At 41.4% G+C, this 23,958-nt stretch overlaps 1 protein-coding gene across 1 annotated transcript in view; it reads left to right on the top strand.

The window, feature by feature from the left end:
* The window catches only part of MYO3A (myosin IIIA), a 112,027-nt gene that overhangs the window by 32,848 nt on the left and 55,221 nt on the right, over positions 1-23,958 (top strand). Inside the window, exons 5-13 of the mRNA XM_063127856.1 lie at positions 1,326-1,402; positions 6,429-6,574; positions 7,525-7,590; positions 8,932-9,087; positions 18,658-18,757; positions 20,748-20,864; positions 21,539-21,643; positions 21,736-21,819; positions 22,638-22,840. Coding sequence (XP_062983926.1) covers positions 1,326-1,402; positions 6,429-6,574; positions 7,525-7,590; positions 8,932-9,087; positions 18,658-18,757; positions 20,748-20,864; positions 21,539-21,643; positions 21,736-21,819; positions 22,638-22,840 — 1,054 coding nt within the window. The remainder of the gene's footprint in view (positions 1-1,325; positions 1,403-6,428; positions 6,575-7,524; positions 7,591-8,931; positions 9,088-18,657; positions 18,758-20,747; positions 20,865-21,538; positions 21,644-21,735; positions 21,820-22,637; positions 22,841-23,958) is intronic.

The raw sequence follows: 23,958 nt of genomic DNA on the forward strand, positions 1-23,958 counted from the left end.
GGGTTGTCTTGTTTTCATGTTATTTTTGTAATTAGCTACTTTGGATATTGCTATGTGAGGTGTGGGTTATAAATGATAGATAGATGAGTGTGTGCACATGACAGTAGCCATGCTGTTTCATTTTGCATTGGGTCACTGCCTTGGGTAGTGGCAGGAGGCAACTGAACACTGTTGCATCCTGTGGTCCTTAGGATGTTGTCTAGGGGCCATTGGATTATTCCATTAATGGATAAAACAGTGAGGTCTGGTGGATCCAGCCAATGATCTGTGTGAACTGACCATGCACTATATAATGTGCAAGAGGGGTATTTACTCAGCCTACATAGCAGGGTATTGCTGGTCGGCTGGCTGAGACCTCCAAAATTCTGTGAAGCTTTTGGAGGAGAAATGCCATGTTGGAACATAATTATGAGAATAATAAGTAATAGCCTCCAGATGGAACTCCATAAACATAAATGCCACACTGGTGCCCAGAATTCTCTGCAACTTGGAGTGGGGTGGGGGTGGGCTTACTTAGCAGAGAAATCAAGGTGATAAGACTTCTCTGAATACCAAAGCTTTTGTGAAAAGCATTGAGGCAGGTTCCGATGTAAGTTTTGGTAACAGTGTGTGTTCCCTGTGAATGAGTTTTCTATGATATTGATGTTTAAATGTGCTTCAACCAGTCATCACCAATCTATCACAAAGTTGGGACATTGCACTATAGCCGCCGCCTATGTTCAAAACATGAATCCCACGTGCTTGTATTATAAATTGGGATTGATTATACTCTCTACAGAAGGATGCATATAATCCAGATATTTTTTGAGGCTGAAATAAAGTTCATAAAGCAGATGTATTTCTAGAGCTGCTGCTGTGTCTTTAAAAAGAAAACCACTAATGTATTCCCTTAAAATTAAAACAATTAAAAAGCACACCAGGCCTTAAATAAAAAGGTAGTTCAATTCTCTCAAATGCTCATTGTGGTTTCCTTCTGCTGCTAAGAAAAGGACATGGGAATACTGTAATCATCCATCCAAACAATGTGCAGTCGGGTTGCTTGTAAAAACCCTAATTTAGAACTAAATTCAAGCCCCTTTCAAGCAACTGGTCGTGGAGGAAGTACAGTATGTTCAAAGGGGATATTTACCAACCTACGAGTATTGCTTGCTTGCTTGCTTGCTTGCTTGCTGGCAGAGAGCTGTGAAAATGCTGCTAAGCTTTTGAAGGAGAAATGTCATGTTGGAACATAATTATGAGAATAATAAGAAGTGATACCCTCCAGATGGAACTCCTTAAAGCATAGATAGATGTCATACTGGTGTCCATTTGCCCGTTTCCTTTAGGTGTATCGGCTCAGCTGACCACCAGTCGTCTTCGTCGGAATACATCAGTAGGGACTCCGTTTTGGATGGCTCCTGAGGTTAGATGGGATTTTATTCATTCTTCATTTTGGATCTTTCCTATTTGTGCTTCTCTGGTCTCTTTTTATTCATCATTTTTTTCTCTTGAAAATATATCTATTCAGGTTTTTAGCTCTCTTCTCTAGCTGCATTTTTACATCCTTTGGGGGGAAAATCCTTTATGTTTTGATCAGTACAAGGTTCTTAAAATAAAATGTAGCCAAGATAATGTTTCCCATTATGTATTTGGATACAGTAAAATAATTATCTTGCACTGAAGGTACCTTACCTTGTTCCTCTATAAAGAAAATGTCAGTTGTTATGTTCTTTGTGACCTGAATGCTTAGAACAGCAACAAAATCCTGTGTTTTTAGGTCACAAAAAGCTGTATAATACTGTTCAGTTTTTAGGTACATGACACATAGCTATTAATTTGTGCATTTATCTGTTTGGATTACTTTTATGCATGTCGTCTTCCCCATGTAAACTTCCATAAGAAAATGTAAATAAGACTGAGCAAAGTGTATTCTATCACTGCCCCTAAATCCAACACCCCCACACCCAAAACATGTAATTTAATACCTCACAGGATTTTTATAAAAGGATAAAGGTGGTGGAATGTGTAGACAAAAAGACATCTAACCAACAGTCTATTAATTTGTTGTTAATTCCATGCTAGAGAGTGTGGGACCATTAAGTCAGGAAGAGACATAGAGCCCTGTTAGCGTCAAATGAGCATCTCCAGTGCGCTTACATGGGGATGTAGGAGAAATCGTTTCAGTTCGCGGGGGTGGGTGGGTTACGAGGTTTTACCCAGTTCACACCTTTTGGACTGAACATTAACTCAGATGCAAAGTTGAAGTCTGTACCCAGAGGACCTTCTCTTCTGCTCCTCCCAGACTGTGGAATAGCCTGCCGGAGGAGACTCGTCAGCTTGACAGTCTTTTAGCATTCAAGAAAGCTATCATTTTTATTTATTTATTTATTTATTTCATTTCTATACCGCCCAATAGCCGGAGCTCTCTGGGCGGTTCACAAAAATTAAAAACATTCAAAGTATAAAACAACAGTATAAAACCATACTATAAAATACAATATAAAAGCTCAACCAGATAAAAACAGCAGCAATGCAAAATTACAAATTTAAAACACCAAGTTAAAATTTATTTATAGACTGTTAAAATGCTGGGAGAATAAAAAGGTCTTCACCTGGCGTCTAAAAGCATATAATGTAGGTGCCAAGCGAACCTCCTTAGGGAGCTCATTCCACAGCCGGGGTGCCACAGCAGAGAAGGCCCTCCTCCTGGTAGCCACCTGCCTCACTTCCTTTGGCAGGGGCTCGCGGAGAAGGACCCCTGAGGATGACCTTAGGGTCTGGACAGGTACATATGGGAGGAGGCGTTCCTTCAGATAACCTGGCCCCAAGCCGTTTAGGGCTTTAAATGTTAATACCATCACTTTGAATTGGGCCCGGACCTGGACTGGCAGCCAATGAAGCTGGAAAAGGACTGGATTAATGTGGTCTCATCAGCCAGTCCCTGTTAGTAAGCGTGCTGCCCTGTTTTGTACCAGTTGAAGTTTCCGGACCGTTTTCAAAGGCAGCCCCACGTATAACGCATTGCAGTAATCCAAACGAGAGGTTATCAGAGCATGGATAACTGTAGCTAGGCTATCTCTGTCCAGATAAGGGCGCAGCTGGTATATCAGCCTAAGCTGATAAAAGGTGCTCTTTGCCACTGAGTTCATCTGTGCCTCAAGTGACAGTTCTAGATCCAAGAGCACCCCCAAACTACGGACCCGATCCTTTAGGGGGAGAGCAACCCTGTCCAGGACAGGGCAAACATCGCCTCGCCGGACAGATGAACCACCCGCTAACAGTACCTCCGTCTTGTCTGGATTGAGTTTCAAGACGAATCAAGACTAATCTCTTCTGGCAGACCTATCCAGTAGCATTTTAGGATACTTTTAGGATGCTTTTAGGATGTTTTTAACAGTGTATGCTATATTTTAATCAGTATTTTATGCTTGCTGTTGTTCCCCGCCTCGATCCAATCAGAGGTGGATAAGAAATATATTATTATTATTATTATTATTATTATTATTATTATTATTATTATTATTTCTGAGCCTGCAATATGATTTGCAGACACACCCACACCCACACCCACACACACACCAATGTGTTTGACAACATGCGTACATTTGGGAAAATGTGCATGGAAAAAAATGCATACTTTTAATTAAAGCGTATTTGTGTGCATTTTTCAATGGGAGAAGAATGTGGACATTTCAAAGTAGTGCACCATTGGTGTGTATATTTGGAGAAAAGAGCATGAAGTAACGCATGGATTTTCATGCAGAAAGAATAAATAAATAAAAAAACCTCACAATTTGATATGGACTGAAGCCAGAACAAGCATTGAGATGGAATTTGGAGAACTTTGGTGAACTTGGTGTGTTGAGTTGGGTTCTGGTTCTGCCAGGTCCAAGTCATCAATCAGGTTCTTTTGGTTATCAAGATGAAACAAGGTACTTGTGCAAAAAGATGACAGTTTATTGTTAGCAAATGGATGCAAAGAATCATAGAATAGTTGAGTTTGAAGAGGCCTATAAGGCCATCGAGTCCAACCCCCTGCACAATGCAGGAATCCACACTAAAGCATCCCTGACAGATGGTTGTCCAGCCTCTACTAAGGCTTAGTTACTGGCATGAAGAGCTTTATGCTGAAATATGCTGGTATTTTATGCCCCCACTGCTTTTGCCTTCAGTCCTGCCCGCCATTGGAATGCAGCTTCCAAGAGCTGTTCCAAAATATAATTCATCCCTCAGTCTAAAAGAGGTTCAAAACCCCTGGTCTGGACAGTTTCTTCCCACACTCACTCACATGCACACAAAGGCAGATATAATATCCCATTTCTGGAATAAACCTGCTTGGGCCCAAATCCTTCAAGTGTTACGAAGAGGCCTTGTTACCACACCTAGGTGGAATCAGCACCTTGCCCTAAGTTAGTCTAGCAGGAAGATACTTAAATTCCCTTTAGATGCTTAGGCAGACACTCTGGGGGAGTCTACCACCAGCCATAGGATTGTATCGCAATTATCACTAACAGGGCACATGACGTTCACCTTCTCCTTCGATGATCTCTGGCCCATCTCTCAGTTTTCCCAGAATATCCCCGACTGCTTTTATCATGGTTTTCCCAGCTCTCTTGCTTCCATTTTGAAGAATGTTTGCGATGTGCCCCTTGCCTTTGTGAGGTCATTGCTGTTCGCCATGAGTTCTGGCTCAGTGGACAGCCAATCAGCTGTGAGGGGCATGTGCATGGGTATTGGAGGTGTGCGGGAGTGGACCTCTCCGCCATTGCCCCATGTTTTGGATGGATATCAGCATGTTTTACCGCCTAGTGTGTGTCTAGTGTGTTTTAATACAAACATATATCTGAGCAGGAGCGCATATTTAACAGAATTCCTATCTCCCCCATGTGTTGCTGCGCGTCTGCGTTCATGCACATGCCTCACGAATCATTAAAAAAAATCTTTGCCCCATACCTGCAATATCTGCCCAGTACCACCCACTTCTGATGATCCACATGTGCAAGCAGCGTAACAGGCCACACGTGCTCCCGCAACAGCACTCCTTAACTTGCAGTACACATCAGTGCTTTGTGCCCCATGAGTGACAAAATGCCTGCAGGTGTAGATTAGCCCTTTGTTACCGTGGCAATAGCTCTGGAAACATGGATGAGTTCTTCTTCCCACTCTCTGTATGTTACTGCAGTACAGAGTTGTGATTCGAGGTGTCTCAGTTTCACTGCTGTGTTTTTTTCTGCAGTGCATCTCTCATTCTCAGGCAGCATGGAAGAGCGAAGTAGTTTAAATTAAGATCTTGCCTTTCTGAATTTTTCCACTTCACACACCATAGCATAAAATGGCTGTTCTGATTGCTGCCCGGGAGAAGGTGAAGAACAGCTTCAGATGTACACAGCAGGGTTGTAAATAGGGATGGATCTGTCCATTTCCAGACCGCATCCATTCTGCATGTGTTCATTCATAAGTTTGTTTTGTCCCGTATCCATATTGTCTTAACCTTATGCATAACTTTCAGTATTGTACAATAGTATTTTAAAATGTTATGTTTATATGCCTTGCAGTGATCTTTGGATTGAGCAATAAAACATATTCTAAATAAATTCTATATCAATCTGTGTTTGTTTGTTTTTTTAAAAAGTACAAAGGTTCATTTAAATATTATCTTTTCACAAAATGCACATGTTCATATGTTTTTTCATCTAAAATATGCATTTTTGTAGACGTTTCATCCTAAAACAATATCGTTTTGCATGCATTTTATCCTAATATATGCATTTGGGTATGTTTTTTTCATCTGAGAACTGTATCGAAAGCTTAAGGAAGGGTGAAAACAAAAGGATAGCAGTTTTCCAATCCACATCTTAGGTGCCAATCCTATGCCCCCGAGGCAGTATTTGGGGGACATAGGATATTTAGCTTTCCTGGCTCCAAGTTCAAAGGTTGGGGTCCAAGCTCAGAGCCAGCAAACTGTGCTTCCTGCTCCCTCCCCCTCCCCCTCGCAGCTGGAGGGGAAAGAACCGCGCCAGCTGCTGTTATAAGGTCACAAAAATGAGCTCATGGGGTGTATGTGAAAGGGCACATTCCTGGGAGTGGGAAGGGGAGGAGACTGGAGGTATGGGAATATAAAGTATCCCCAGCCGTCCCAAGCCTCCTTCCTTCCCCGCCTCCAAAGCCTCTGCTAGATGGGCAAAATAGCCGTCTAGCTAAAATGCAGAGTGGGAGGCATGAGGTACCTTCCATTCTGCAGTGGATACTTGTATATCCCTGAGTTTGTAGGTATAGGACTAGCCAGGGCACATCCCATAGGACTGCACCGTTTGTCAGGGAAGTGCAAATGAGGTTGGTTTGCTTAATAATATAGGCCAAACAAAACCCTTAAGCATCTCTAGTTGCAAAATTCCTATCTAATAAAATTGCTAATCTCATATGCTTGTTATTTATTTTTATCTCAACAGGTGATTGCATGTGAGCAACAGTTGGATAGTTCTTATGATGCCAGATGTGATGCCTGGTCTCTGGGTATCACTGCTATAGAGTTAGGTGATGGAGATCCACCTTTAGCTGATTTGCATCCCATGAGAGCTTTGTTCAAAATACCAAGGTACTGTCTCAATTAATTATTTCCCTTAAGAATCTGGAAACAGTTCCTAATATTTGTGTTTACTAGGGGAAGTGGGAAACTGCCAGCAGAAGAAACGATAAGATTTTGGAATCAGGAATAGATCCCAAGGTGGGGGGTGCACTTTTATGTTAAAAATGATTATGTATGGTATGATATTTTATAGTTAATATCTATTCAACATATATGTATTCAACATTTATTTAGCATGTATGTAGTGGTTGTTTGGATGTAATTTTTTGTTGTAATGTTTTATTGTATGTTTAATTAATGTGGAAAAGCAATAAAAAAAATTATTTCCCTTAATGTGACACAGATTTGGAAACTGACAAAAACGAACTTTAGGAAGTTTCTTTTGTAAATCACTAACGCTACCTAAACATAGTGGGCCTGTATAATATTGCATAGAAGTTTCACTCTAGGTTGTTAAAAGAGCTGAGTAGAATTGAAGGCTATTAGAGAATGAAGATCTCTTCATTCATCAAACGTTTGACCAATAGGCAGTTCAGACTTTGATCCTGGGGAAATTAGAAGTAATTATATTTTTCTCTAATTCTGACAACGTTAAGAATCCCAAAGAATGGTAAAGCCTACTTCTTTTAGGACTACAAGCAACTTGGCATGATACCTAAATAATGATGAATAAGTCATTAGTCATATCATTTTGTTGGAATGCTGGAAAATTACAGTACTTCTTGATTTATTTGCTAGAGATTTTTAACTCCTCGTTTTCTTAAGCCTTGTAACATTAAGACAATCAGTAGTGCATTATGCATTTCCAAATAATGCTCCTTTTCAACTAGGGGAAATCGTTTTTTTAATGACTCTTCCACAAACACATTATTCAACTTGACTTCTCTCACTCTTTTTTTGTTTCTTTGTTAACCATGTTGAGCCTATGTGTTAACCTATTTTAATGCCGTTTTCTGCAGGAACCCACCACCAACACTACGGCAGCCGGAGATATGGTCATCTGAATTCAATGACTTTATCAGCAAGTGAGTGACAATCAAACCATTTAAAAATTAATCAAAGTCTAAATGCGCACCAACCAGTTAAAAAGAACGTCTCCTTATTTATTTAGACAGAATCGAAAACATTACAATGTTCAGATAAACAGGAGTATTGTTTAAACGATGTCACAAAAGATACAGAAAATCAAGAGCAAGTTTAAGTATCTAGAGATTATGAAAATATTTCTATAAGTTACTTTTATTTAATATATTTATGTCCCACCTTTCTTCAGTCATGAAACACAAGGTGGCTTAAATAGGACTCTAAGCAGCCTCCCATCAAAACACTGACCACACCTAGACCTGCTTAGCTTCAGCAACCAGAGGGTCCCCAACCTTGGGAGCAGATTTGTGGGGGAGGGTCAAGGGGCTGCACAGAGAAGGGGAAATCAGTGAAAGTTACCTCTCTACAACTGGTAGGAATGTCCCATGAGTGAAGCTCCATTCGTGGGACATTCCCAACAGCATAAGCAAATTCAGGATCCCGCCTATATTGTGAGAGTGCATAATACTCATTAGAGATGTAACAGGACTCCAAGTGTGATCAGGGGCAAAGATATGGTCCATTGGCTACAGAAACTATATTCCCTTGAGAATTGATGGGTCACAATTAGGGCTGTGCACAGCCCCTCCCCCCCAACTCGCCTTAGAGGCCAATTTGGCGCTTCCAGTTCAGTCCTGATTCATCTCAGAACCGTCCCGGCCCACTTCAGATTTGGTCCCAAATTGCGGTTTCACAAGCGCAAGGCTGACTGGGAGTCATAGGACTCCTCTTCCACTCACACACACACACACCGAACCCGTAAGCCACTGCCCACCCCACCCCACCCAGTCACAGGACTTACTTGACCCATACATTCAGACCATATATGGTGGTTCTTCTGGGGAACAGGCAAGCAAGGAGTTGCAGCTCGCCATCAGGCTGAGGTGGCCCAATCTAGTCCCAACTCAGATTCGGGCTTTGGGACTGAGGTAGTACATAGCTCTTGTTACAGTTCTTATTTTAGGTCTGGGTGGGCATATGGACCCACTCCTAGGGACAGCTAGGTCACTTGATCCAATGAGTGTATGAAGAGGAGTGAGGGGTTCATACTTCATGTGATTCCACAGCATTATTATTATTATTATTATTATTATTATTATTATTATTATTATTATTATTCCAGATCCTCCCATGATTGCCTTTGTATATATGACACTGTGGAGGTGGTGAAAATTGTGCAGTATGGTTCTCACATGCCAGGCTTCCTTCCTTACCCCCTGCCACCACCTTTCTTGTATTTCATAACTGTTTTTCCGAAAAGTTGCTCTTTTCTGCCAGTCCAGGTGTTTGACCAAAGATTATGAGAAACGCCCCACGGTGTCTGACCTGCTCCAGCACGATTTCGTGAAGCAGGTGGAGGGCAAGGAGAACATTCTGCAGATGCAGCTGACGGAGTTCATCGATGTTCACCAGCAAATGGGAGTCACAGAGAAAGCAAGGTACTGTGGGGTCCTCAGGTAGCAAAATGAGTTTTGAAGGCCATTTCATGTTTGCGAATGTGACCTATTTAACTAGCTGATATCTCTGTAAACCAGACTTCCCCAAATAATAATAATAATAATAATAATAATAATAATAATCTATTTATTTATATATATTTATTTTACATGGAATAAAGGGCTGAAGTTACAGGAAGCCAAGTTCCGGCTGGACATTAGGAAAAACTTCCTGACTGTTAGAGTAGTATGACAATGGAACCAATGACCTAGGGAGGCTGTGGGCTCTCCCACCCTGGAGGCCTTCAAGAGGCAGCTGGGCAGCCATCTGTCAGGAATGCTTTAAGCTGGATTCCTGCATTGAGCAGGGGGACCCAATGGCCTCATAGGTCCCTTCCAACTCTACTATTCTATGATTCTATGATTTATTACAAAGTGCTGTACATAACATACAGTAGGTCAGCAATTTATGATGCAATAAATACAATAATCCACCCAACTCTACTAAACGCAAGTTTACAGCAAAAATATCACAAAAATATTCAACAATATATCACAACAATATGCTAAACAACAATATTTAAAAATATGCTAAATACAACTTTACAGCAAAACAGAATGGATAAGAAAAAAAAAACTTTGCTGGAATAGCACCTCTCCTTCTGAAGCAGTGACTCCCAAACTGCAGCTCCGACCTTGCTTTTAAAGTCTCTAGGTTGGGCAGATGGAATAGCTCACCCTTGATGGGACCGCGTCTGTCCCCCTGATCAGTGCCTCGAGGTGTGTTGGACTATGGTTTGCTTTGTCCCAAACTTCCAATGCATAGGGGACTTCCCTATTCTGTTGTGTCCTTTAAGTGTTACCATCAGTTTAATGCTACAGCAGCTCTTTGATATGAATAAACTGTGGCAAAAAGAGGCCCTCATTTTGCACGTGACAGTAACATATTGGCAGAAATAGCATGACTGACAGAGGAGGGTATTTTCATTTTTGTTCCAAGGGTATTTAGCAATGTAATCTATGCATCATGAAGCACTCAGTGTCATGTAGCCATTGTATGAAATTACCAAGAGTATTTTGGCTCGGTGTCAGGTTTTCTGGAACAACTTCATCAAAGTAATGTACTGAATGTGAAATTCAGTCATTGATGAGTATTGATGTATTTCTATCTGCTCTGCTTCAAGGTAAGAAATAATAGATTTGTTTTTTAAAAATGGAACATAGAACATAAAAGGGTGTTTTTTCTACACTATCAATTGTTAGTGTCACTTATTTCTCCATATCAAATGAGCCGCACAGAGAAATCTTATTAAAATCAGCCACATTTCTTATTGATATTTATGGCAGCTTAATGTTTCCTTCCCCCCCCTTTTTTTTTTTTGCAATCTTCAAGTGAGATCTAGGGATTTATTTTGCTTTTTTTAGAGTCTGACATAAAGATGCATTGCTAAGAAATGAAAACAACTCTTAGTATTCCAGCATTTTGAAAGAGCCCTTTACCATCCTTAGTATTTGCAGGAATATTAGGTCAATGGCCAGGAGCAAATCCAGTGCAGGGCACTAATGAGAGAGCCTGAAGCTCATAGCCAAGACGCATGAGTTGATGCAAGCAATAATCCTAAATGCCTTCCCAAATATCCTCTTCTTCAAGCAATAAGTGTCTTATTGTTGCTTATTTGTTACAGGGAATTTTGATGCCTGTCTTTCCTCAAGGTTACACGGGTATCTCATTTTCCCAGCACACAGCTACTGGTACCATGTGATCTCTCCTTTCCCCAACTAGTGATTGTGAATGCTGAATAGAACATAGATGTTTAAATGTTGTAGAGACATAGTAGATATCGTCTGTGACAACACTGTGGGACAAGCAAAATCATCTTCCCTTTCTAACTTGAACAGACAAAGCTTCCTTGTTCAGTCTGCCTCAGTACTGTCCACCTAACACTTGAGTCCAGGGTTTCTGATGGGTCTTTTCTAACCTTACCTGAAGATGCCAAGGACTGAACCTAGGACCTTTAGCATGCAAATATTGTGCTGAACTTCATGGTCCCTCCTCAAAGGTGCAACCTTCTAGAACGGGGCTAGAACCAGCAACCTTCTCCACCACAAGCAACAATTCTTACTCACTAGCCAATGAGCTAGGCATATAGCAATAGACCTTCCTTCATTTTTGACACTTTTACACTCTGTCATGGACCAGGACCCTGAACCCTCATCTTCAGAGGATTCTGACCCCTTGTCCTTATGTTGTAACTGCCTGAGATTGTTATAACAGGTTCTGCCCCTTTAAGAGACAAAGTTTCAGTCAGTATGGAGGAGGGGCCAACCAGCCCCAAAGCGGCCACACTCTCATTTAAGGCTCAGCTTGTTCTGCTCCTTGTAGGAGCAACATACATACAATCGTATCTGGTTTCCACCTGGAGCATTTCCTGGTGCTTACTTATTCCTCTCTGGCATCCTTGTGAAACCTGACATATTCAGACTTCTGTTTTAAGTTCAGACTAGCAGAATCCTGCAACCCACTCTACGGTGCAAGGCATCAACAGAGCCGACAGCCTAAAATGGCACACACTCACAGGTCCAGTATCACCACCTGGCATCCTTGGGCAGCTACGAGTTCCTGCTGCTGATGGTGATGCCTGCCCAGACCTTCACAGTGAGCCCCCAGTGTCCATAGTCATCACTGCAAAATGCAGCACCCTGTAAGTCCCATTGCTTTGTGACACTGTGGATCAAAAGAAAATGGCAGCCAATATGGTTTTTTGGCAGCAGGCCAGATATTTTTTATGGAATTTCCAGGGCATTGCATTTTGGGAAAATGTAAGATGATGGCTGCAACTCTGGGCACTAGGGGCCCATCAAATCCATCCTGGCAAGGGCCCCCTCTAGCACTGCACACACATCAGTTCGTGGACCTTTTGTTCTGCACCCTTTATCTCTTCAGCATTTGAATGCCCATGTCCTTTCATTTAAAAATAATACAATAAGAGGAGGAGCCATATCCACCTCCAGCAAGATGAACCTTTACTGTAGCAGAATGTATCATTCTGGTAGACCTGGAGTATATAGAATTACGTCAAGCAAAAAAACCCTGCCTTCAGACTCTTGGAATTCTTGTGCAGACTTTAAGATTTCACTAGATATTACATACTTTGAAGACTGTATTGACAGCCATAAGGGCTAAAAATGTGAATTTCCTCCCCATGATTCAGAGGATGTTGACTTCCGGCTGCCCAGTATCCAATTTAACCATCTGATGCAGCCCTTAAGAGATGCTTGGCGTGACCTCTGTATGCACCCTTAGTGGCAGTGCTTAGTGTGGTCCCATCACCCCTAGGCGTTCCCAATGGAAAAGGGCTGCATTTTACCCCTTCCCTGGTATTTGATTTGAAGCCATCACCCTCTACAGAACATTCTTGAATTACCTTCACATCAGTGTTCAGATAGGTCTCCCCATAATGAGCCCAGTCTTTTGACACCCTCAGTGGACTGCAAGAGGCTACTGTGTGCCTTACAACATTCTTTCTCCTCCACTTCCTCCACAGCTCACCCATGTAAAACAGTTTTGCCTGTCCTAACATGCTCCAGTGCATAGCAATTAGATGACTCAAAGTGACACTCAAGCAGAGAGGTTATCCTATCAAGCATTATCTGGCAAGATCAGCTTGTCTTCTGTTGCTTCATCTGTCCATTTGCGTTTGCCAATCCAGGAAGAATTGTAGTGATGCTTGTGTTTTTTGTAGCTGATCCAATTAAGTTTTACTACAAATATTTTTCACACACACAGACCAACCGTACAGGCATTTGGACAGAATGTACAGGATGACCTTTAGCAATGATAAAAGTGTAAAAAGCATGTTGTTTAGTGATGTGTTAAAGGAGCCAGGTGTGACTGATGCGTCTTGAAAAAAGACATTTTGAGAGACAACTAAGTGATTTTCAAGCTGTTTAAAGATCCAGACCAGTGCAGACATCATGCTTAACTGTGGTTAGAGTTAACCATGGTTTGTTGCTTTAACCCAGCTTAAGATCCCAAACGTACAGTGATACCATAGCTTAATGTGTTTATTTATTTTTATTTCTATTCTACTCAATAGCTGAACCTCTCCAGGTAGTTCACAACATACATTTATTTATTTATTTATTTATTTATTTATTTATTTATTTATTATTGCATTTATATCCCACATTTTTTCCTCCAAGGTACCCAAGGCGGCATACATAATCATCCTCCTCCACTCCATTTTATCCTCACAACAACAACCCTGTGAGTTGGGTTGGGCTGAGAGTGTGTGACTGGCCCAAAGTCACCCAGTGGGTTTCCATAGCTGAGTGGGGACTAGAACCTGGATCTCCCGACTCCCAGTCCAACACTTTAGCCACTACACCACATTGTCATAACCCTGTTCCCAGCAGGGTTTGGTAGGGAAACCCCACCAAGGACTGCTTGTCATCTTGAAAGCAGGGAGGCTGGAGAGGTAGGGAAATGGTCTTACCCATGTTGGGGTATTGTTGTTGTTGTTGTTGTATTTATTTGTATCCCGCCTTTTGCTAAAGGCCCAGTAGGCTGTGGCTGTATACTGTAGGTAGCATTGGGAAACATTTACTTGGAACCTTCTGGTTCCTCCTCCTAAACAGCATCAAATTCGTAATAGACCCTGTGCAAGAAAGCAAAACCCACTCACCAGATTTCTGCCAATTAAAATTGTTCTTAGCACTCCGTCACAGATCCAGCTGAACAAAACAAATTTGTGTATTCCTCTCCATGTTGCTTCAATGTTGGATAGTTCACTTCTTGCTTATTCTTTTCTTGAACTTGACAGATTCACCCATTCCTAGGTTTTGACCACTTCATTCACAGAGTAGAATGGATGTATCATTGCAACTGATTTTTGCAAATCTTAAGGGATGGTACTGGTACTCATTGGGCTCCCTCAGACTGTCATGGCTAGTAGAAACATGGACTATTTATGCCAAAGGTGAGCAGTGATGCACCAGTTCCTAACCTCGTCTAATGTTGCAGTAGGAGTTCCTTGTCAAAAAATGCACCCACAATGCTGTCTACATAGTGTAGCATTATGTTCCATGCTCCTGGATCATCCAGAATTATGGCCGTGTATTATTATTTTTTCATCCTTATTTTTATCTCCGAGGTGTGCTTTTACATTTTTGCTCATTTGTTCTTTTATAACATCAAATAACAGCTGATTAGCTGACCTAGGAATTTTCCCTGTCAGATGAACTATTCTAATTACCTTACAAATGGCAACAAATTGCCAAGGAGTTGGCATTTTCCATGCTGTTTTGAGAGCCATCAAAAAAATCACTTTTGTGGATTTTGAACAATTGGACCAAAAGCGTTCTAGTGACCTCCATTTGCTTTAACTGAAAGACAGGGAGTGAGGTAGGCGGCCGGAGGCGGGGAGAAAATGAGCAGAAACAATAACTGTCTTGAGTCATTCTGTTGTCAATGCCGCCTTGATGAAGCAGCCTGTCAAATTCTTGAAACTGCCTGTGGAACTGAGTGTCTGTAACAAACACGACGAATAATAATTTCACTGATTGAAATGGGAACAGTGGGGAAATGCAGATATTTATGTTTGCAGTGCCCATGAGTATGACTGTAAAAGAAACCATGTCTGCTAACATCAGTTGAGAGAATTATTTTTATGAACACTTTGGGGACTAAAGAAGTGAACCATCAACACTCCCCTTGAGGGGGTTTGTGCCCTTTGACTTGGTAGCTGGCAAAATACCATGGTGTTCTCATATCTGTCTCTTCTATATACGTTGCATGGTGAACAATCTAAGCTGATTTATCCTCAAACTATCCATAAAAGAATCAGTATACAGGCTTTGTAGATTTCCCTATAAAAGTGTGTAAGTGTACGTGCAAACATACACACATGAGAAACGTCAGTGGACACATACCAAGGAGGCAATAAGCTTATATACACCAATTGCTGGGGAACTTGGTTGGGAGGGTGCCATTGCACCGTGTCCTGCTTATGGGTCCCTGGTCAACAGCTGGATGGCCACTGTGTGAAACAGAGTGCTGGACTCTTGGTCTGATCCAGCGTGGCTCTTATGTTCTTAAGGAAACTGACATTCTAAAAGGAAAATCCATATGGGGGGAAATGCAGATGGAGAAACAAAAGATTATCTTGGTGTCTTGGCTTATTTTATCTTTCCCCAATTTCAGCAGCTGCTAAACTCTGCAGGCTGAATATGAAACCATGCTGGCCATCATTCCTGCGACACAATTTTCTGTCTTTGGCAGTGGGGTAAAAATAGTTTGTGGTATGTAACGGTTAACATCAGGAATAGGGAATGACAAGTTGACTCAAGGCTATGTCGTTTCCTTCAGCGAGGAGGAAAAATAGCATGTCAGTTCCTGCATCTGTCGTTCAGACCGTATATGCAGAGATGTGGTCAAAGTCACCCTGTCAAGAAGACATGTGTAGGAAAGAGGATGACCTTTCGTGCACAGCGCTGCCAAGCAAATTTCTTCAAAATTACAGATTTCTTTAAAAGCCAAGCAACATTTTCCCTTCTAGAAATGCCTCCAGCCTGAAGCAAATTCTTTTGCTCTGCCAAGCAATGCTTAGGATATGGAACACTTCCAAACATGCCCATATAATGTCACATGCCATGACCTTACATTAGCATTTCAGGGTGTTATGAAATGACATTTTACACCTGAGGCTTAGATCACCTTTGAGCTTTTCTCCTGCTGTCTGTGGGAATGCACATCAGACCTTGTCCCTGTGAAACTTGAGGGCAGGGCGAAAAAAAGGCAGATGAATGAGCAAGTCCGACCTGGAAGCTTTTGTAGAGATGATCACCTGACACATTCTTGTCCTATTGCTACAACGAAAGTCCTTGGGCTGGTATGCAGTTCCTTCCTTTGGCTTTGTTGCCTGATGACAGAGCACAGGTTGAATCCCTGCCTAAAACTTCTCAGGTCACTAGTTCAAGACCCACTGAGGGCTTGAGTCATGGTATAAGACTGTAAGAAGAACTGTGCAGGGCCGGATCTACACTACTGCTTTAAAGTGCTTTATAACAGTTTTAAAGTGCTTTAAAGCAGTTAAAGCGCTTTATAACTGTTATAAAGCGCTTTAGAGCAGTAATGTAGATCCGGCCCAGGATCAGTGCAAAGGCCTATCTAATCCAGCATTCTGTCCCCACAGTGGCCAACTAGATACCTATGAGAACCCAATCACAGGACATGGGTGTAATAGTACCCCACTGTCCATGTTCTTCAACAACTGTAGAGGCAAATTGCCTCTGATACTGGAGGTAACACATAACCATCAGGGTAGTAGCCTTATCTTCCATGAATTTGTGAAATCCCATTTTAAAGCTGTTCAACTTGTGGCCATCACTACATCTTGTGATGGCCACAATGTCTTCCATAATTTAGTTATGACCTGTGTGAAAAAAGTACTTCTTTTTATCTGTCTTGATTCTCCCACCATTCAACTTCATTGGATGAATCTGCATTTTAGTATTATGACGTTTGCCCCGTATCCATTTACTCCACACCATGCATAATTTTGGATACTCTATCATGTCTCCCCTTTACTTGTCTGTTTCCTAAACTAAAGAGCACCAAATGTTGTAATATTTTCTCACAGGAGAGTTGTTTCATCCCCTTGATCCTTTTGGTTGCTCTTTTCTGCAGATTTCCCATCTCTACAATATCTTTTCTGAGGGGTAGTGACCAGAAGTGGTGGCATTTGGAATATGGTATAAAGATACCATAGATTTGTATAAAGTCATTACAATATTTGGCAGTTTTACTTTTGATTGCTCCCCCCCCCCCAGTATATAATTTGTCTTTTTCACAGCAGTTGAACAATGGGTCAACATTTTCATTGAGTTATCCACCATAACCCCCAAATCCCTTTCCTGGTAAATCTCCACCAGCTCAGTGTACGCATGAAGTTAAGATATTTTCCTCCAATGTGCATCCCGTTACCCTTGTTTACAATGAACGGCATTTTCCATTTTAATGGGCACTCCTCTAGTTTGGAGAGATTCTTTTGGAGTTTTTCACTGTCCGTTTTTGTTTTACCCACCCTAGATAATTCAATGTCATCAGAAAACTGGGCCACCTCACTGCCCCCGCCCCATCCTAACTCAGACTAGTTTGTGATCAATATTTACCGTATCAGAGAAAGTGCACTCCGAATAATGTGGATTTATATGCATAATGCAAACCAATTTAACATGTGAAAAACACCTACAGACATACCAGTATTGAGAATATAGTTGTTGGGCTCCCTTTCATTCTAACCCGACATCTCTGGTGTAGAACTCTGAAAAGGAGATTATCTTGTTTGAAACATTTATCTACTTGCTAAGAAAGATACCGCTCATATCATTGGTTTTCCATTTTCAAATGATAACTGCATATTTACTGTTGTGGTTAACTGAGCAATCCTGTGCTCCCTGGAAGAACATCCTGGGGGCATAGGATGTGATTGATTCCTCCCCCGCTCCCGGAGCCATAGACACTGCTAGGACCTCAAGAGGGGGGAATCCAAGATTGGATCATTCCCTCCTCTCCTTCACAGCCGCTGTGGAAAGCACCATGCTTGTTGCTCTTCCGTGCTTGCAACATCAATATCGGAAGACCTTGGGGAGAGGGAAAAGGGGGTGTATTGGGCATGGGGAGGGAGGATGAGAAGCCAAGATCCTAAATCCCTTCCCATCATCCATCCCACCCACAACAAGGTAGATCGGCTAGACAAGCCGAAAGGCTCATCTTGCTGAAAATGCAAAATGGAGGCATTATCACTTCCATCTTCCTCCTGCTCTGCATGGCTCCTCTGTTTATCAAGCAACAATCCCTTAGGATTGCACTCTGAGTGATCTAATCAGCCAGCAGATTTCAGTATATTTTTGCTGGATCTGTGGAGGAAGAAAGCACTGATCAAATATGCAAAGTGTAGTGCAATTAAACCAATTAGGCATGCAGAGGCCAGCAGTGATTCACATCTGCTTTATACTGCTTAGAGAAACGTCAGAGGTTTTGAATGGGGAATGTGATGAACAATTGTGGATAATAATGTGTATGGAATGCGCAACAATGATTGGGATCTCCATTGCTTAAATTGCATATCTGCTTTTCCAGGAAAGTGTCCTGTTGCAGGACAGTAGGAAACATGATACTAGAATAGATAGGCTTTAGTCTGATACAGCAGGGCTCTTATTAGGTTGCTGTTCACTGAACATGCAGTGTGAGCATGCTGGAAAGTGGGAATGTTGCAGAAATAGGGACAGGTTTTGACCTCCTTAATGTTGGATCTAGGACCTGAGTTCCAATCCCAAATCTCTGCAGTATGGCTGCCATAGTGCATTGCTGCATGGGTCCAGGATGGTAAAAGTAGCCATACATATACCTGCAAAGAATTCCATAATAAGGAACTAGGGAGTCCAATGATCCCATTTCTTAAAGAGAGTGTTCCTTTTGTTTATTCATTTCTACATCATTGAAATCACAGTTGTTCTCTTTATTTTCTTTCCATGTACTTATATTCCCCCAATTTTTGCTTTCTCGAACAGATTTGAACGTATTCATACTAAGAAAGGGAATTACAGCAGGTCTCCAGTTGTAAACCAGGAGGATGTAGACGATCTGGCAACCTTGGAAGCATTAGATGAGGTAAGACCTTTTAATTTGGCTCGACGTTTGTGTCCAGGGAGCTTAAATGTCCAGGTGCTCCTGAATGGAGAGGGGAGTGGGATTGTGCCTCCTGGCCTGGTCCATTGACAGCAGTGACTTACCTAGCTCTGTTCCTCTGCATTTTGCAATCGCTGAAAGTCTAAAAAGTGGAGCCAGCTGTGCTGTTATTGCCTCCTCCACACTCTTGAGAGCCCCAAGTGTATGGAGGAGTCTCTGCAAGTATGGATAGCTCCCCCTTCAGGTGTTTGCTGAATGTGCAAGGATCGGAGGAGTGCATTTGCCTTCATGTTGTTAGTGCATTAACAGGGCTGCTGTGTATCTAGGCCGGTCATATACTATCTACCAGGCCCTGGACAAAACCTGTTTACATAGGAATATAGGAAGCTACCTTGAGCCCCATTGATTCCAATGGGGCTACTCTAAGTATGACTAAGTCTGTATCCAATCCATTGTCAACACTGACCGGCAGCAGCTGTCCAAGGTTTTCAAACCTGTTTCTTTCTGAGCCCTATCTGGAGATGCCAAGGATTGAACCGGGGATATTCTTCATTGATAGCATGTGCTCTACCACTGAGGTAAAACCCTTCCCAAGCCTCTATCTTAGAGCTTCTCCTCTTCTCTAACAAAGGTGGTTTGAGACACAGATTTAGCCTTCAGTCTTGCTGAGTAAACGCAGTCGAAATGCTCACTTTTCCCATTTCAACAAAATGAAAAAGGCCTGGTTCAGACAACACACTAAACCATGCTGCTTAACCACATAATGGTTAACAGAATGCATTGACCTTAATGCATTCCATTAACCATTTTGTGGTTAAGCAGCATGGTTTAGCATGTTGTCTGAACCAGGCCAGGGAGTGAAATGAACATGGAAAATTAGGTGAGCTGAGATTCAAGTTGGTGTTCAGAGAATCTGGGTGAACACTCAAATCACTGTTCATCCATCCCTATTTGGCACCAACTTTCAGAACCGGGTGAATATGTTTTATTATCCCAGCTTTAATGGTTAATTTTATTTCAGCTCGCTGTTTTATCTGCTGATTTTTATTAATGTGAGCTTTTAATCAGAATATGTCACTAATTTGCTATTTTTAAATTGTTCTCTTGCATTCTTTTGTTAGCCTTGGAAGCTTTGGAATAAAATTCAAATAAATAAACATGGGTTCACACATCTTATATGGCCCTTAGCTGTAATGGATTTAGGGATAAGTTGGCAGTTTGTCATGTATTTATAGTGCGTGATATACTTTTGAAACAACTGTGCCAGCATCAACCAATTAATGGTACAGGAGCTAACCTAATGAATCTAAGGTTTTTGGATAAGAGCCTAATATTTATTTGCAATATTTATAAGCCATATGTTAAGAGTGGTTTGCCAGAGGGTAAAAGACATTGAATGAGTATAGTCAACAAGTGACAGGAGTCGCAGAATTCTCTTGTCCTCCCCAGTTTTGTGTAACTTTTGCAAGGCAGGTATAAAAAATGGGGATGGGATTAAAGATAATGTTATGGATAATAAAAGTCCACATTTTCAGTTTACAGGAGCTTGCATATGTATTTGAAACTCTCTTTAATTATGGCCTTGTGTGTCAGGATCTCTGCCTTGGGTTCAGCCAACATGCTAAACCACGGTTCAGTGGTTGAGTGTTAGTTATTGAAGAACCTTGAGTTGTTTATTGAACTGTGAGTTAGCTTGTTGTCCAAACCCAGGACACTTCTTGCAGGTTGACTTGTTAACCATGTAATGTGGCTTGAACAACCTGTCAACAAACATGGGTTCCTAAAATGGCTTGTTCAAGAAAAACAAGCCACACTGCATGATTCAGACAACCCATGATGCCACAACAACCTGCACTCAACTACCGAGTTCATGCTAGTGTGTTTTGTGAACAGTCCCTTAGTCTTTGTTCAAAGTATGTATCATAAAAAAACAGACATAAATAGATACTTCCTTTTTCTTTCTTTTAAACAGAATACAGTAACGGAGCAATTGCAAAAGAGCTATGCCAGGGATCAGATCTACACCTACGTGGGAGACATTCTCATTGCAGTCAACCCTTTTCGGAACTTAGACCTTTATGCCACACAGGTGTGAAAATAACAGCTTCTATTTGGCATGGAATTTTAGAAGGTTACCACATTTGGGCTGAGCACCAAGGCATTTGAGAGGGAAGCTTTCTTTCCTCACTGTATGCTAAAGAGGTCAAGAAAGCATTGTCTAGGGGGAATAGTTAGCAGAGCCTTTAATAATAAAAGCCTTTGCATGTGCTATTGGCTGCTTGGATTGGGAAACATCTAAGAGCTTGGTCGAGCAAGCTCAGGGCTGCATAACATCTCCCCCAAGTGTCCCTCGAGCCTTAGCAATCCTCCTTGGGGTTGTTTGCTTAGCTCTGTCTGAGCAGTGATTGATGTCCAGGACTTGAACTAAAATTAGACTTAATAAATTGTATGAAAAATCTCATTGCCCATTCCGAGTCGTAGAAGAACTTAAGAAAGAAATAATGTTTGATTCATACTGCATTCTAGCATTATGAGCTATGCCAATAGCCATGGTGTCTAGGGAATGATGGGAGTTGAAGTCCAACACATCCGGAAGGCACCAGGTTGGGGAGGGCTAGGCTAGGCAAATTAGCATTCCAAGCCAGGTAATTCTAACTTTTGGCAACACCACTACCCCTAAATGGTCAATCTCAGGAGGCCAGAAATGCAAGAGGATAACATAAAATAATGGAGTATATAATATTTCTACGCTCTTACCTTCAGCATTCCAAGCTGTACATTGGGGCTAAGCGGACCGCCAATCCCCCTCACATTTTTGCTGTGGCTGATATTGCATACCAGTCCATGGTCACATACAATTCGGACCAGGTAATGATAATGGTCTGCAAAATCAAATTTGATGTTCGCCTTGGTTGTGTAGAAAGTTGGTTATACAAGTGGTCTTTGGCTCTCATCTACAGTGTATTGTCATTTCTGGAGAAAGTGGAGCAGGGAAGACCCAGAGCGCCCATCTTCTGGTTCAACAGCTGACAGTCCTTGGAAGGGTAAGACTGCTTCTAAGCCTTTTTTAAAAATGTTTTTGCTTCCAGCCATCCCCGATGGGTTTGTGCTCCATGCCACCTCCACAGCTGTCTCAGTAATAAAGCCCAGCCATGTTGAGATAGGGAAGACATTCATTCAGTTCACATTTTAATGCAAACTTATCTAATTTTGCTCTTGCGAACTGATATGTGAACTGAAACTCAGTTATCCGTTGAAATTCGCACTTCTCTGAATTTTGCAATGGAGTTCCCCCATCAAAAAACTGCATACAAAAAATGGAATATTAGGGGGAAGTGCACACAAAATTGTACATGTTAGTGAATATAACTTTTAAAAATGTGTTAGATTGAGAAACTTATTTGCAAAAAATGTGTATATTAGGGAAATCGTAAAAAATGGATGTATTTGGAGAAATGCGTACAAAAATGTGTACATTTTTTTAAAAAAAAAATAATCTCAACATTCAAGACAGAAAGTGCAAAGTTTTCGAAGTTCAGGATGAACCAAACTTAAGGTTGGGAGAATGATAAACTGAGAAAAACCAAAACTGACAGATTAGTCTTTCACTACTGTCACATATTTCTTTTGAATCCTTAGACATGATCTGTGTTACCCCAGTTGGAGAGGGGTTCAAATAAATGTGTTCCCCTCTTTAAGAAACTAACATAAGAACTTGAGTTTACTTTCTGCCTGTTATTGATAGTGGGTATAAGGAGGGTCACAGAATAAGGAGGGTGGGAGAATACTTTTTTATGGGTATAATGAGAAATTATTTTTTAAAAAATCCTCTCTCTCTTCTTTTTTTTTAACATATATCTAGGCTAATAATAGGACTCTTCAAGAAAAAATTCTCCAAGTCAATAATCTGCTGGAGGCGTTTGGGAATGCAGGCACTATTATTAATGATAATTCCAGCAGATTTGGGAAGTACCTAGAAATGAAGTTCACATCCAATGGAACTGTTGTAAGCGCTCAGATTTCAGAATATCTTCTAGAAAAATCTAGAGTCATCCATCAAGCTGTGTAAGTAAAAGGGACACTTCCAAAGAAGAGTGTGGGAAAGTTTTCAAATGGGGTTTAGTTCTGTCAAGCAACAAGGGTACATTAGTGTACTGCCTACTTGTAGGCACAACATGCATGTGATCAGCTGGTCAGACTGGCTGTAGCATTTGCAGAAGACCTCTGAAATTACGTGGTCCATCCAAATGAATTCTCTAGTAATGTCCTAGCTGTTACACTGATGGCTACACAATGTGGACATACACATGCATTATGCGTCTGTATTATGTCCAACTCACGGGGTATGCGTGAACAGTGGGCAGACAAGTGTGATATTGCGTTCACCCCAAGAAAGCTGAACCACCCTGATGATGACTATTTATTCCGTTTTCTAGTTGCAATTGAGCTAAAGGGAATCTCTGCAGTGTACAGTAGTTATAATATATAAATAGTAAGCATTCATCTGAACTGGCCCACACTTAGAAACTCAAAATGTTATAAGATTGACATACAGAGGATTGTGGTTTTCCTTTAAAAACAGAAAAATGATACTTTAATCAGTGTGTGTGGGAGAAAGAATGTACGCACAGATGTGTGTGCTCACACACACAATATATATATTCATATCTATGCTTTCCCCACCGTTACAATCTGCTTTCAATGCTAGCCTATTATTATTATTATTATTATTATTATTATTATTATTATTATTACATTTATATCCCACCTTTTCCCAAGGAACCCAAGGTGGCGCACATAATCCTCTCCATTTTATCCTCACAACAACAACAACCCTGTGAGGTGGGTTGGGCTGAGAGTCTGTGACTGGCCCAAAGTCACCCAGTGAGCTTCCATGGCGAAGTGGGGACTAGAACCCGGATCTCCTGACTCCCAGTCCGACACTTTAGCCACTACACCACACTGGCTCCCACACTGGCCTATTGCTATGTTTTGTCATCTTGTACAGTGACCACTTCGGCATCCCTTCCTAAACTCTTACAGGTTGATGGAGCAACGCTTAGGACTGGCTATAACATTACCTAAAGTGTAAATATGAGATCCTGTTCAGACGACACGCTAAGCCATAGTGTTTAAGTATTTTGAGCTAAAAATTATGGCTTAGTGTGTCATGTGAAACATGA

Source organism: Elgaria multicarinata, chromosome 1, assembly GCF_023053635.1.
Source record: "Elgaria multicarinata webbii isolate HBS135686 ecotype San Diego chromosome 1, rElgMul1.1.pri, whole genome shotgun sequence".
Lineage (NCBI taxonomy): Eukaryota > Metazoa > Chordata > Lepidosauria > Squamata > Anguidae > Elgaria > Elgaria multicarinata.